General features: G+C 39.9%; 1 protein-coding gene across 2 annotated transcripts in view; it reads left to right on the forward strand.

Moving 5' to 3' along the window:
* The first annotated feature begins 6 nt into the window (after window positions 1-6).
* TBCA (tubulin folding cofactor A) overlaps window positions 7-12864 on the forward strand; it is a 33671-nt gene continuing 20813 nt past the window's right edge. For both annotated transcript variants that reach the window (XM_085321988.1, XM_085321989.1), the window contains exon 1: window positions 7-64. In XM_085321988.1, coding sequence (XP_085178114.1) covers window positions 12-64 — 53 coding nt within the window. In that variant the 5' untranslated portion in view covers window positions 7-11. The remainder of the gene's footprint in view (window positions 65-12864) is intronic.

Raw genomic sequence — 12864 nt, forward strand, 5'->3', positions numbered from 1 at the left:
GCAGCCCCGCCATGGCCGACCCGCGCTTGAGGCAGATCAAGATCAAGACCGGCGTCGTGAGGCGGTGAGTGCGCGGTGAGGGGGGGACCGCCGCCTCCCTCTCCTTCCCTCTCCCCCCTCCGCCGTCCGGGCGCGCGCGCGCCTCGGCCGTTGGGGGCCGTTGGGGGGCCGTTGGGGGGCCGTTGGGGTGGGGCAGGCGGGGGATGCCCGCTGCCTCCCAGGGGCCCTCGGCGGGCGCGGGGCGAGCGCAGCTCTTCGGTGGGGTCCTGCCGCGGCGGCGGCGGTCCCTTGGGCGTGCCAGTCCCGGGGCCTGGGGCCGGGGCTGGTGTGACAGAGCGTTTGGCGGCGGGGCGGGGGCCGCTTCGGCGCGGCTCGGTGCCGGGATGTGCCGCAGGGCGCCCGGCGGAAGTTCTGTGACGGYTCCCGGACTCGTCTCGTAGCTCACGGTCGGCAGAAGAGGGGTGTCCTCCCTCGTAACCGCAGCTGAGCAATGGCTTACAGAGCCGCGGGGAGTTGAGCCGTCAATGTACAGGTCAGCCTTGCTGAATGCTTTCCGGATCCAGAAAGTCGTGGAAATTTAACCAAAACATGGAAGAACCGTATGTAGTTCCAAAAATGATGAGTAAATATTTTCATTCCAGCATGTACACTGCAAAAYTGATAAATTTAATGTTCGAGTCTCTATTTGATTTTAACATAGGCTTCATTTTTAAGAAAAGTTGCAGTTTATCCATGTGAATCCCTCCTATTATGACTGTAAGCACTGGACTTTGGTATTTACACGATTTGTTCATAGTGAGGCTTATTAAGGCTAGGTCATACAAAGACTGCACTGACTGGGGCAYAGACAGGAATTAGTGTTATTATTAGCACCAGATCAGGATGCTAAGTAATCCAGTTCCATACAGTCAACTTTGCATTATGACTTGCTTGATTTCAATTAGTCAGAAACTGCTGACAGTAATAGATACGCTTTCTAATATCTGATTATGTTTGAAAAAATGGACTTCAAGAATGGAAGAATAAAATGGATATAGGTTTTGCTTTTATCTAGCATAAATGTAATGATATATTGTGTTCCCAGGCTTAAAATGGGGACCAGTTGTCAAGCATTGCTGCAAACAAGAAATTTATTACAAAATTTTAAGCTCCTGTTTTCTGTCACTGTACATTGTGTGCAAATAAACTTGTGTATGAACATGTATTTATTTTTAGACCAGGAAACTTTGGTGGCATTTGACTTTAGTGGCTCAGTGACTGCCTCTTGCTTTGCATCATTTCTGTTAACTTGCATTATGTTTACTGGCTTCACTGGACAGAACATTGTAAACATCCTGTTTCCATTTCTAAGTGAATCATGGTTTGTGTCAGTGTTTACAGACAAAGTATTCTGAAGTGTAGGAAAATTAGAATTATTTAGGTTAATGTTTTCTCAGTCTCTATGTTCTGATACCCAAGCACAAGCTTTATTTGTGTGTAGATATTTCAGAGAAAACTATTGTATCTAATAAAACACAACTGTACTTCAGTAGCTTGTAGAAGTTTCTATAGCCTGTCTTATTGCTTCTGCTTGATAGTTTTAATGAGAGAACTGTACACTAATATGTAACAGCACTTCAGGTGATCACTGCTTAGTAACAAACTATCACAACAACTATCTGCACAATGTTTTTTCCTCATGTTAATAGACTGGGAAACAGAGGGGAGAGTATACACTAGCAAAGGACCACTCTGTGGAGACCTCATTCGCTCATGCTGATGCATGCCTATATGATCACATGGTGAATATTGTACTGTGTGGTTATATCTCCTTGGACCTAGCAGTGGTGTAATGATGTGAGCATGGTTCTGTAGGGAAGATAACCTTCATGTGGKGCTAGCCTCATGTCTTTATGTGCCATGCTCTTTCATGCTTGTAGCTCTGAGATTAGCTTGCACGTTCCGAGTTTGAATTTTTCTGTTTCTCAGTTAAAGCAAGTCTGAGAGGGCCGTGTGACTTGCTGAGGACAAGAGATTAGAAATTAGTGGTGTTATTTCCCTGTCCTAAGCTCAAACAGTTGTTCAACTTCTTTGCTCCTTAGTTCACCTCTTCTGTTGCATCATATGTGGAAATCAATGGATGCTTGTTTTGATGTTGTTACAAATTTGTTGCATACAAGTTGCAGGCAGGTTGCTTGAATTTGTTACCAACTTGTTACACTCAACTGAACTGATATCAGTCCAGTTACAATGATACTAACACAGTTGGATAGTTCATACAGGTTTTCTAATGTTTCCAATTTGTTTCTAAAAACATCCTTTCTCTGATGTTATACTCACCCTTTCACTGTCCCCTGGGTCCTAACGACTCTCTGGCTTCAGTATTGGCAGGGAGAGATTTAAGCAAGTCATTAGGATTCCAAATCCTTTGCTCATAGAGGAGTGTGATGTTAATGCTTTCTTGCATCTGAGTCTGCTTGGAGTCGTTTTTTATATGCTTGTTAACACATTCTACATCTTGCTTTTTCTTCATTGGTTTTTAGTTCCACATTTTATCTGAATTTATTATATATGGTGTGTTTTACATATGCTGAATGGTTGTTTGTATCCTGAAACTGGTTTTTGCCCATCTCTCGAGGCTGTATTCCTCTGATGACYAGCACTTGACCACTGGTGGGTATAGCACTGAGGCATTTCAGCATCTTCCTGTGCCTGTGTTTTTAAAGCCTCTGCTATCATTCATTCCATGCCTGTGCTCCTTTATGCTTCTTCTTCTTCCTTTTTTTTTTTTTTTTTTTTCATTCTAGGTCAGAGATAGCTCATTCTGCATAGACTAGTTACCTATTAATAACAAAAATTGATAAGTGTTACACTACACAACTGTACAAAGCTGAGCAAAAGCTAAAACAAAGCAGGTGGTTGTTAGGCAATAGTGGTTATAGTTAAACAAGCTAAAAGAAAGCTCTAGGCTGGCCAAGACAAGTCCAGGCAAAACTTGACTGTTCTTGAGACCTACAGTGTTAGCCTAAGACAAAGCCTACAACCTCTTAAATGCAATGACAACTCTAAATTTTGTGAGTTACAAGGCTACAGTGTGTTTTGGAGGATGGCATAGGTGAGCATTCCTCTGAAGTGAAATAATCTGATCTTCTAGCCTGTGATCTCTGAAGGAGAGAAATGGAAGTTTCCTTTATGTTCTAGTCTGTTTTGCCCCAAAGATCCAATAGGAAGAAGGAGAAGGACATGGAAGCACAAGGCGAGACATCATCTCTTCTGACAACTTGGCAGGAGTCCTGGTGTCTGAATCATACATGTAACTGGATTATGACTTGGTTAATGAAACAAGTATGACAGATTTGTTCAAGCTCCTACTTAAAAATTTTGAATGCTGCTGACTCTAATTTTTTGGGTGGTAAAGTAAGAATCCTGACTGCAGTGACACAATATTTCTTGTTCAAATTGAGTCACTTAGCATTTCATCTAAAAGATTTTAACTTATAGTATGACAATACTTTTGATTCTCTAATGCTGTTCCATTGCTGCCTAAATGTGTCTCAAATAATGGCTTGCAGAATCAGTTTCTGAATAGCTTAACAGTTTGTTATAGGAGACTTAGTGCTCTTCTGTGGCAGCTTAAGGTGGATCTGAGCTGCTGTGTTACAGCTTCATCCCTTGTGCTGAGGCAGGGACCTGCGTGGCTGGAAAAGTGTGTATTTCAGGGATCCAGTCCACTGAAAAATAACCTAAAACAGAAACARGAGTTGTTCTGAAGGATGAGGCCTGACTAAACCAGCTATCCATGCAACTGCATATGTGTTAGGGCTAGTACAGAGAAGGTGATGAAAACATTTGAGGAAGGGACACAAGTGCAACAAACATGATTCAGATTTGCTTTTGGAGAATTGCTGCATGAGTAAGCTAAGGGGAAAACTTAACTTGTGGTTGTATGCACATCCACAGTTACTGTGAAGCAGCTGACAAACTGTAAATAGAGTTAACTTACTGTTTTAAAAGAAAGGGAATATATGATCTTACACTTCATGYGAGGTGAGACCATGTGCTTGGATAATTGTTATGAAAGAAGGCACAAACTTAAAGTTAACTTTCTTGTTTCTCCCTCTGCAACTTGGCAACTATCTTAAAAATCCATTTTTATTTCAGCAATATGGTTCTGAGATTAAATATTTTATACATTGTTTTAATATTGTATTAGAAATAATAGATCTTGTACATGGTCTTCATTATGGCCTGAGTAAGTGTGACACATGGAGCATTTCCAGACTTAGCCTGCCTAGGTGTTGGCAACAGCAGCAGTGGTTCCTGGGACTGTGACAGTTGCATGCAGAATGAGAAGAGGCATGGCTCTGTCCCTCCTCTTCAAACTGGAAGCCTGTTTCTGTACTCTTGCTGGTCTTCATCCTTTTAGTGAACACCCAGCCCTCATAAATGAGGACCTCTCAGTTTGGGAATCTCTCATGGAAGTAGTTGTGGCCACTGGAAAAATGTTGTATTCCTCCTGTCTCTCTTCCCTCGAGGACTTGAAACAATACCCAAAATAATACTCCAAACAAACCAAGAACTCTGTGAACAGGTAATCACAATGGTAATTTCAGGTTTGTTTTAAGTGTCATCTTATTGAACAAAAAGTAATATGTATTTTCATTCTAATGTTATTTCTGAATTCAGTAATCAGAAGAAAATGTCAGAGACTTATGAAATGTTGAATAGTCTCCAAAGTCATTTTTGCACATGAAGTCTCAAAAATTTTATTTACAGTGGGAGCACATGTGACTTGAGTCAACTTAAGAATTTTAATATTTTCCTCTCATTTGGGAGTAGAGCTACTATATTTGGCTGTGATTTAGGACTCCAAAAAGCTATGGTAGCTTTATTGATTCCTCAAATGAGAGGACTTACATGACAGCTTATTAAATGTGCTGTAAAGCCACTGACTTAACATTTCAGTTATTTTTCCTTATTTTTTTCTGACTATGTAATTTAGAAAAGCCCATTGAATTTAGCATGTAATAGTGATTTTCAAGCTCTTTCAGCTTTCAGGCTAAGAGTGTATCAAAAAGGATAGGGACAAGAATAATTAGGATTTATTGAACATTGATTTATTTTCATTTGTCTTTTTTGATCACCTAACTCATCACTTTTCCCAAACTAAGAACAAAGATGAGCAGCTTCCTGTTTAATGTGTTTCTTTCTTGCTGTGTAGCATAGATGCTTTGAGTACCCCTCTCAAGAGAGAGTCTACTGTAGGTCATAGATAATTTGCGTATTTTAGTGTTTCTTACACWGTTATATATTAATAAAAGAAAGTTGAAGTAGGAAAGGGGAGAACCTYTTTCTGATATTTTGATAGCCCAGCTCTCAGTGATTACATACTTTTGTTAGACAGTCATACGAAAAACTAGATTTGATGAGCATAATAATGTTTATTGTATTTGTGGCTTACACCCTAATAGGTAGTTTATTTATCTGAAAGGAGTCTTACTCTCAGTAAATCCAAGCTTAGACAACCTGCCAGAGAGTGAGTTAACAGAAGAAAAAAAAATATAGTAGTATCTTCTATCCATTTCAGATTGGCAACGGTTTTAAAAACTACTGTGAACAAAGTAAGTTGGGGCATGTGAAAATAGCTCTGACATTTGCCCATAGTTTCCATTGATTAAATGAAAGTGACACCAGTAGATTAGAATGAGACTAAGACAATTCACATTGCAATTGTGTTAGTTTAACTTTAACAATCTTTTAACACTCTTGTTTAAATGTGGCTGACATACCATAATTACAAATCTACAAGCCTTGATTATAGAATTTTACATCATGAACCTATGGGGAGATTGTATTGATTCTTGTGAAGCAGCCCTTTCTCAAACCACCTTTCTAAAACCATGGAATCTTCCCAAGACTGTTCTTTTGCCTGCAACACTGACTCTGATGCYGGTTTTAGGGGGTTGTTTTTGTTGGTGGTGGGGATTTTTTTTTTTTAAACTATCATACCAGTGCCAAGAAACTTTAAAACTTTACCACTTTTTTTCCCTAAATTCGCCAAGCCCTGAAGGTTAAAAAAGACTGTCAGCTTCTTTTTAAATATAAATGTGGCATTTAAAAAAATTTGAAGTATTTAACTGGTGAGTTCAGGATACAATATTACATGCAAATGATCAATTGTAGAATGCAGATGTTGCTTCCTTTTGGTATACAGTGACTCTTGCTAATCCAAGAACAAAACTGGTTAATTTTCTTTGTTAACCAAGGAACTTCACAAGGCCTTGAGGAAATACCTGTGCATGAAATGTATTTTCCACAAATGTCTAAAGCTGGACTCCAGTCTGGCAACACTACACCCACATGTGAGATTTCTGGCATAAGTCAGAATTTTTTTCAGTCTTCTGTCCAGCATATGAACTATAGTCACTTTTGTGCTTGTTTCCCATTAGCCATGGGCACCAGCTTTGATGCTTACCATCTATATATGGATAAAAAGCCAAACTCCCCTTTCTTTATTCTAGTTATAATTAGAAGATTGCATGCAACAACTGCTCGTTAGCTAAGATAATGGGAAGCGCTGGAATATCTTGTATTGTATGGGTATTGAGGAATGTTCTGTAGAGATATCCAGCTATGCTGAGTCAGCATGACAGAGCTATTTAATGTGTCTGCATTGCACATCTAAGAGCACTGAGATTCAGGAGAGTGAGTATATTGCATGCACTGCTTGATGCAAACTGTATTTCTGTGGCATGATAGCTGAATTAAATAACCCTCCTCATAGTGCAGAAGCATTGTGCAGCTGCTGTTTAGGGCTTCACCAGCTGAATTATATAAACTTGGGTTCAGTGCTAGCCAAATTTGGTTGTTGTGGTCCAGAGCTACTTCAGTATGTCTTCAATAACTTTTGTAGTGCCCCTGGCTTCAGGGTCAGATATGGAGAATCCTGAGCTGGCCCTGCATATGAAGGCTRCTTAGGTCTTATTAACTCAGGCTCTGTTTGGCATAAAAAATGCTTTATGTGAACTGTCTGTGAAAAGAGCACAACCGCTTTTACACAGTGCTGTCTCAGTTAACATCTGTGACGTAGAGTCAGCAATCCAGATAATTGGTCTAATGGTAGTTGAAAGTTGACCCTGGAGTCTACAGAAACAAAACTATTTGAAGTGGATCATACTTCTATGTTTTTCAATGCATGCTTTATTTTARGTTGCAGGAATAGCAAACAGTACCTGCAAACATCTTAAAGCTGTCAGATAGGCAGAGTGTCTGCTGGTACTTTTCACGTTACACAGATTTTTCCTATCACCTCCCTCCCAGGGATTTTTTTAGCCTTTGAGCAGCCCTGAACATTGTTTCTTTTTGGAAGTATCTCAAATAATAATAATAATAATAATAATATCTTTAAAACATTGCTTTATTTGCATTCTCTCCTCTGTCTCATCATCTCTTCTAAAAACAGTGGGAGAAAGGGAAGCCTCTAAGCCTCTGGTGAAACACAGAATTCTGGCATCTCATTGTTTTTGTGTTAACAGCTGTCTTGTGCATGTCCATGTTGACCATAGTAACCTATTGATGTTGTTATCCTAATTGGTAGAAAGATGTGGCAAACCAAGATTATCACCAGTGTCAGTAGTGATGCTGTGTAATAATTCTTGGAGAAGGAAAGAGGGTTTTCCTAATCTGGGCAAGTACATATGCAAGACTGACTTTGCAACCTTAATAAATTCTYTCAACCATCATTCAAAACCTATGAACACTGTAGCTACAGTTGCTTGGCAACCCTAGTTTGGTCCCATTATGCATTATACTGTCATTTGTCATTGCACATACATTTTCCTGTAGGATTCTTAAYCCATGGCATGGGGCCACACATTCAACTGTGAGGATAAAATAGTTAATATTAGTTTTGTGTGCTGAATTAGTTGGTAGMTCTATGGAAAAACTAAATTCATCAATATATAATAGCATTTTGTGTACAGAAGATTTTACAACTATGCTAACAACCTTAATCCGTCCTGGCTTGATTTTATGTTAAAATTTTTTTAAGTTATATGCATAGTGTAAGTGGAAATCTCATTCAGGTTTAGGAGGCCCATTGTATTTTCTTTAAACTTTATTCAGTTTCTACCCCCATCCATTGTGAGTTGTGACTTGCCTGTGCATGTAGTATAATTGTAGTTGTATTTAATTTTGATAATTGCTGTAATAAATCCACTATGTTGCCCAGTATTCTGGGACTGTTGTATTTCTAACAGTGTGCAAAAAAAATAAAGGGGGGGATATTTGCGTCTTTTCTGCAAAACAAAGGTCTTGACTCAAGGTGACTGCCACAGGGGAATTATAGAAAGGAAACTGAAGTGGTGGTCTGGGTGTGGCAACCCCAATCATTATTGCCATAGAAGCCTCGTTTCTTGCCCTTCATTCTGCAGAGATGAATTTCTCCTGCTCTTCAGCATTTCCCAATTCCCTGTTTCTCTCCAGTTCTATCACATGCTATTCTGTCTTCTTTTTCTGATTCTATTTTGCGGCTCCAGAGCCTCTTTGCAGTGAGCTGACAAACTTCTTACTTCTCTCCACTCTCTTCCCAGCCTGTCCCAGATGTTCATTCAGTTTTCCTCCTGCAGTCCCCTTTTTCTTCTTTACCCCTAATCCATCCAAGTTCCTTCCTGCAGTGTTTCTGCAAACCCTGTCCCATTTTAGCCCCAGCTAGCACCTTCTGCTTTGGGAATGTGTGAGTTAAAAGCTTCCATTCTAGTTGGATTTGTTGAATTTTTCCATTCCTTGCTCTGTGTCCCCTACCCCTGCTGGCATCCAGTCCTACCCTAGTCAAGCATCCTGTCCCAGCAGGGGGAAATGGGAGCTTCTGCTGTTGCTATGGCAAGGATTTAATAAAATCTGCAGGAATGTATTGCAAGAGCAGAAAGAAAACTGAGAGGCAGGGACAGAATGTGAAGTCCTGGAGATTCAAAGAGGTTTAAAGTAAAAGGAATAATTTGTTCTTTTTTGTTAATAAAAGAGGATGCAAAACAAGTCAACTTTAAATTGAAATAATGTTCTAACTTAAAAATATAACTGATTTTCAGAGTCTTTGCAGTAGTCATCCCTAATGAATGCAAAACCTGCAAAGTTAACTTGAAAATGTCATGTTAACTCAGCTTTGTAAGCTGTAGATGTAGGAGGGGCTAAAAATGGTGCTTATGGTATTGTGAGTGGTTACATCTTGAYGCTTAAAAGAGAAGGTTCATCTTTCATGATGGCTTTGTCACTACCAAGAAAATAAAGGCATAACTCAAGATGCTCTCCATATAGGAAAGTAGTAGTTTCTTATGGCTAAGAAAATACAGCAGTTGGTAATAACTGCATCAAATATTGTATTTCTTTCTTACTGCCTTCCTTGGCTTTTTATCTTAGGCCCTGGTTCTATAACATTTGTGCTTATGCAACCTCTCTGAAACCAAGAATGTGCATAAGCAACTTGCAGATTTAAGACCTGTTATTTTAAACTCTGTAGGTGATGGTTAGAACAGCACCACTGTTGTTGCAATTGTTGATTGATTTTTAGTATAATTGTACATAACAGCTATGTTCGGAATTGATTATACTACAACTAAACTAACTAAAAAGAAAGAAGAAAAGCTGTACCCTGCACAGTTTATATTATTACTGATTTTTAAGTTTGAACTAAGCCAGAATAGATATTTCATTATCTAGACAATAAATACTGTCAGCTTTGGATTTTCTATTTGTTTAGGATAAATCCATGGTATAGGCTAATACACCATGGTTAATATAAGCATGCCATTCTAATAGTGAAACTATTCAATAGAAAAATTGAGAAATTMTTTTTTTTTCATTTTTCTTTCTTTTCTCACCACAAATACAAGGTCTTATTCAAAGTTCTACAGAGATTGCTCAGTGCAGCCAGGGAATTATTTCTTATGTTGTTTATCTGATGCTGGAGAGTGGTCTTTATTTAGTGGCTTAAACACAAAGGTGCCACTCTAGCTCAGGTTGAGCCTGATTTGCTTATTGCTGGAGGATAGGGAAAAACATACAAAGAGTATTAGTTTTTGCTTGAACTGTTCTTATACTATTTATATTCTTGGCATCCACTATTAGTTTTTGCTTGTGACTAAGGCTCAGAAAGATTGAACTTTTGTCTACCTAGTCCCAAGGTCCTAAAATTCGCCCTCCATTCCAAAACTCRTTCTTCTCTGATACATAAAACAGTACTAAAGCAGATCCTCTGTTGTGCTGCCTATTGCCCTGCCTGTCTGTACTTACTCAGCTGTCAACCTTCAGATAAACTGTATGGCCTTCCTATGATCCAGTGATCAGAGAGAGGCAGATTTTGTTGCTAGTGCTAATGATGCAACTACAGGAGATGACWCTGGGGTTGGTAGCCAAGGAACAGGTTAGAAACACGTGCTCTTTGAGGAATGAGAAGGGAGAGGAATTTGGGGCTCTTTCAGCAGCAGCCAGGAGTTAGAACAGTCTAAGCCACTTGCAAAAGTGCACCCTAAAAGGACTCAGAGTGAGGCCCCTTGAGAAATCARTGTCATCCTAAATTAGGAGACCTCATTTCCCTCCCCCTTACCTCTTCTTCCCTGTTCTGATGCTAGTCAGACCTTTTGCTAAGCTGGTCCATTTGCTCAACATAGAGGAAAAGGTATCAGCTTTTTTCTTGCTGTGTATGTTTCCTGCTGGTTTGGTGGGTTGMACTGGCCCATTAAGGGATGCCCTGAGCATTATTATGTGGTGGTGTGGAGGGAGSAGGGTGTGAGTGAGCTGTTTGTCTTCAACTGTTTTGTGAAACTTCCTTTTTCAGCTTGAGGAGAGGGGAAGACAGTTGAGTAGAGGAAAGGAGAGGTGAGGAAGTAAATCATCATGSTATAGAGAGAGTAGGAAGGGACAGACATTTTCTGTCTCAAAATTCTATCAAGCACTGCTAGTTCTTTTGGTTCTAGGTTGCTGTTCTAAAGTAGTAAGCTTTTCTTCTTTCTTTCTTTCCACAGAACACACAAAYTGTGGTATTCACTGTTAAGTGATGTGAAAGTCAAACATGTGAAGGATTTTAAAAGAGCAGGAGCCATAGCCAGGGATTGACCTATTTTCTCTTAAAYGTTGATGGTCTGCTTTTGTTTTTCAGTTCTTACGGTCCTTAATTTAATTTCTGTAGGCAAGAATACCATAGGAAATGCCCCTTTGGACTTGACTTATTTCTTTATAGTCTTTTCCTAATAGTTGACTCTGGCCGCTGCTGGAGTCAAGGTCTAGCATAATTGGATCTTATTTTTGTTCTTTTTCATTTTGAAAAATTGGGAGAAGCTAGTAAAATACTACTGTTTTAGGCTATTTTTTCATGACTTCTGGGTATGTAGACCTCTGCTTCAGAGCGCATGAAAGATAACTAAGTAAAACAAGCTCATTGTTAGTAGATTTTAAACCGGCTATGTAGGAATCTTCACTTCCATTAAAATTGATGGGGAGATTGAAGGTTGAAAAGAGCTATTATAGATGTAGACTTGAAGTATTGTGGAGACTTCCTCCGCTTAGGGAGGAATAACTCCAGGCACCAGTACAGGCTGGGGGCTGACCTGCTGAAAAGCAGCTCTGCTGAGAAAGATCTGGGAGTGCTGGTGGACATCAGGTTGACTATGAGCCAGCAGTGTGCCCTGTGGCCAAGAAAGCCAATGGTGTCCTGGGGTGCATTAGGAAGAGTGTTGCCAGCAGGTCAAGGAGGGGTGATCCTGCCCCTCTACTCAGCCCTGGTGAGGCCACATCTGAAGTACTGCATCCGATTCTGGGCTCCCCAGTACAAGAGAGACATGGAGCTACTGGAGAGAGCCCAGCGTAGGGCTACGAGGATGATCAGAGGGCTGGAGCATCTGCCCTATGAGCAAAGGCTGCGAGAGCTGGGCCTCTTCAGCCTGGGGAAGAGAAGACTGAGGGGGCATCTTATCAATGTGTACAAGTATCTGAAGGGAGGGAGTTAAGGGGATGGAGCTAAACTCTTTTCAGTAGTCCCATGCAAAGGGACTAGAGGCAATGGGCAAAAACTGAACCATGGGAAGTTCCACCTGAATATGAGGAAGAATTTCTTCCCTGTGAGAGTGACGGAGCACTGGCACAGGTTGCCCAGAAAAGTTGTGGAGCCTCCTTCTCTGGAGATATTCAAGGCCCACCTGGATGCAACCCTGTCTAACATGCTCTAGGTGACCCTGCTGAGCGGAGAGGTTGGACTAGATGATCTCCAGAGGTCCCTTCCAACCTTGTGAAGTATGAGAATAAGCTTGTGTTAGAGGTATGCAGTTGTTTGTCACTTTTTATCATTTATTTTAACTTAGAATGTCCAAGGAGAAGAAGGATTTGAAAATTTTTGRTCAATGGATTTATTTTAAGAGTGGGAAAACTGAAGAAAAAATTCAGTCATCGATTAGACCTTCTGTATAATTAATATACCGATCAAAAGTGGACACATTTCCTGATAATCCACTAAACTGTAGCACTTGCTGGAAAGATGAGACATGGCAAATGTAACCAAATAAAAGGAAATCAAACTTCCTTATGGATTTTGCACTTTTAAAACATTTATCAAAAGATAACTTACCTAACTACTTACTCTTTATAACCACTTCAAGGTTTTAAAAATATTATTTAAGCATATTAACATYTGAGGGCCCATTAAATTTGAGTTTTAGGCTAAAGACTGAAGTGTAAAGAAAAAGTTTCTTGGCCAAAAGCCAGATATTCTTAAGGTAGAATATCAAATCACAGGCAAAAGAAATCCAAGAAGAATTCTTAAAGGACTCAAAGCAAGATTACTGTTCTCTCATTTCTGATACATAATGATAGAGGAGAAATAAAAAGGTTACATGAGTG

This window comes from Rhea americana, unplaced genomic scaffold (assembly GCF_003343005.1).
Source record: "Rhea americana isolate MKP2758 unplaced genomic scaffold, rheAme1 scaffold_74, whole genome shotgun sequence".
NCBI classification, from domain to species: Eukaryota; Metazoa; Chordata; class Aves; order Rheiformes; family Rheidae; genus Rhea; species Rhea americana.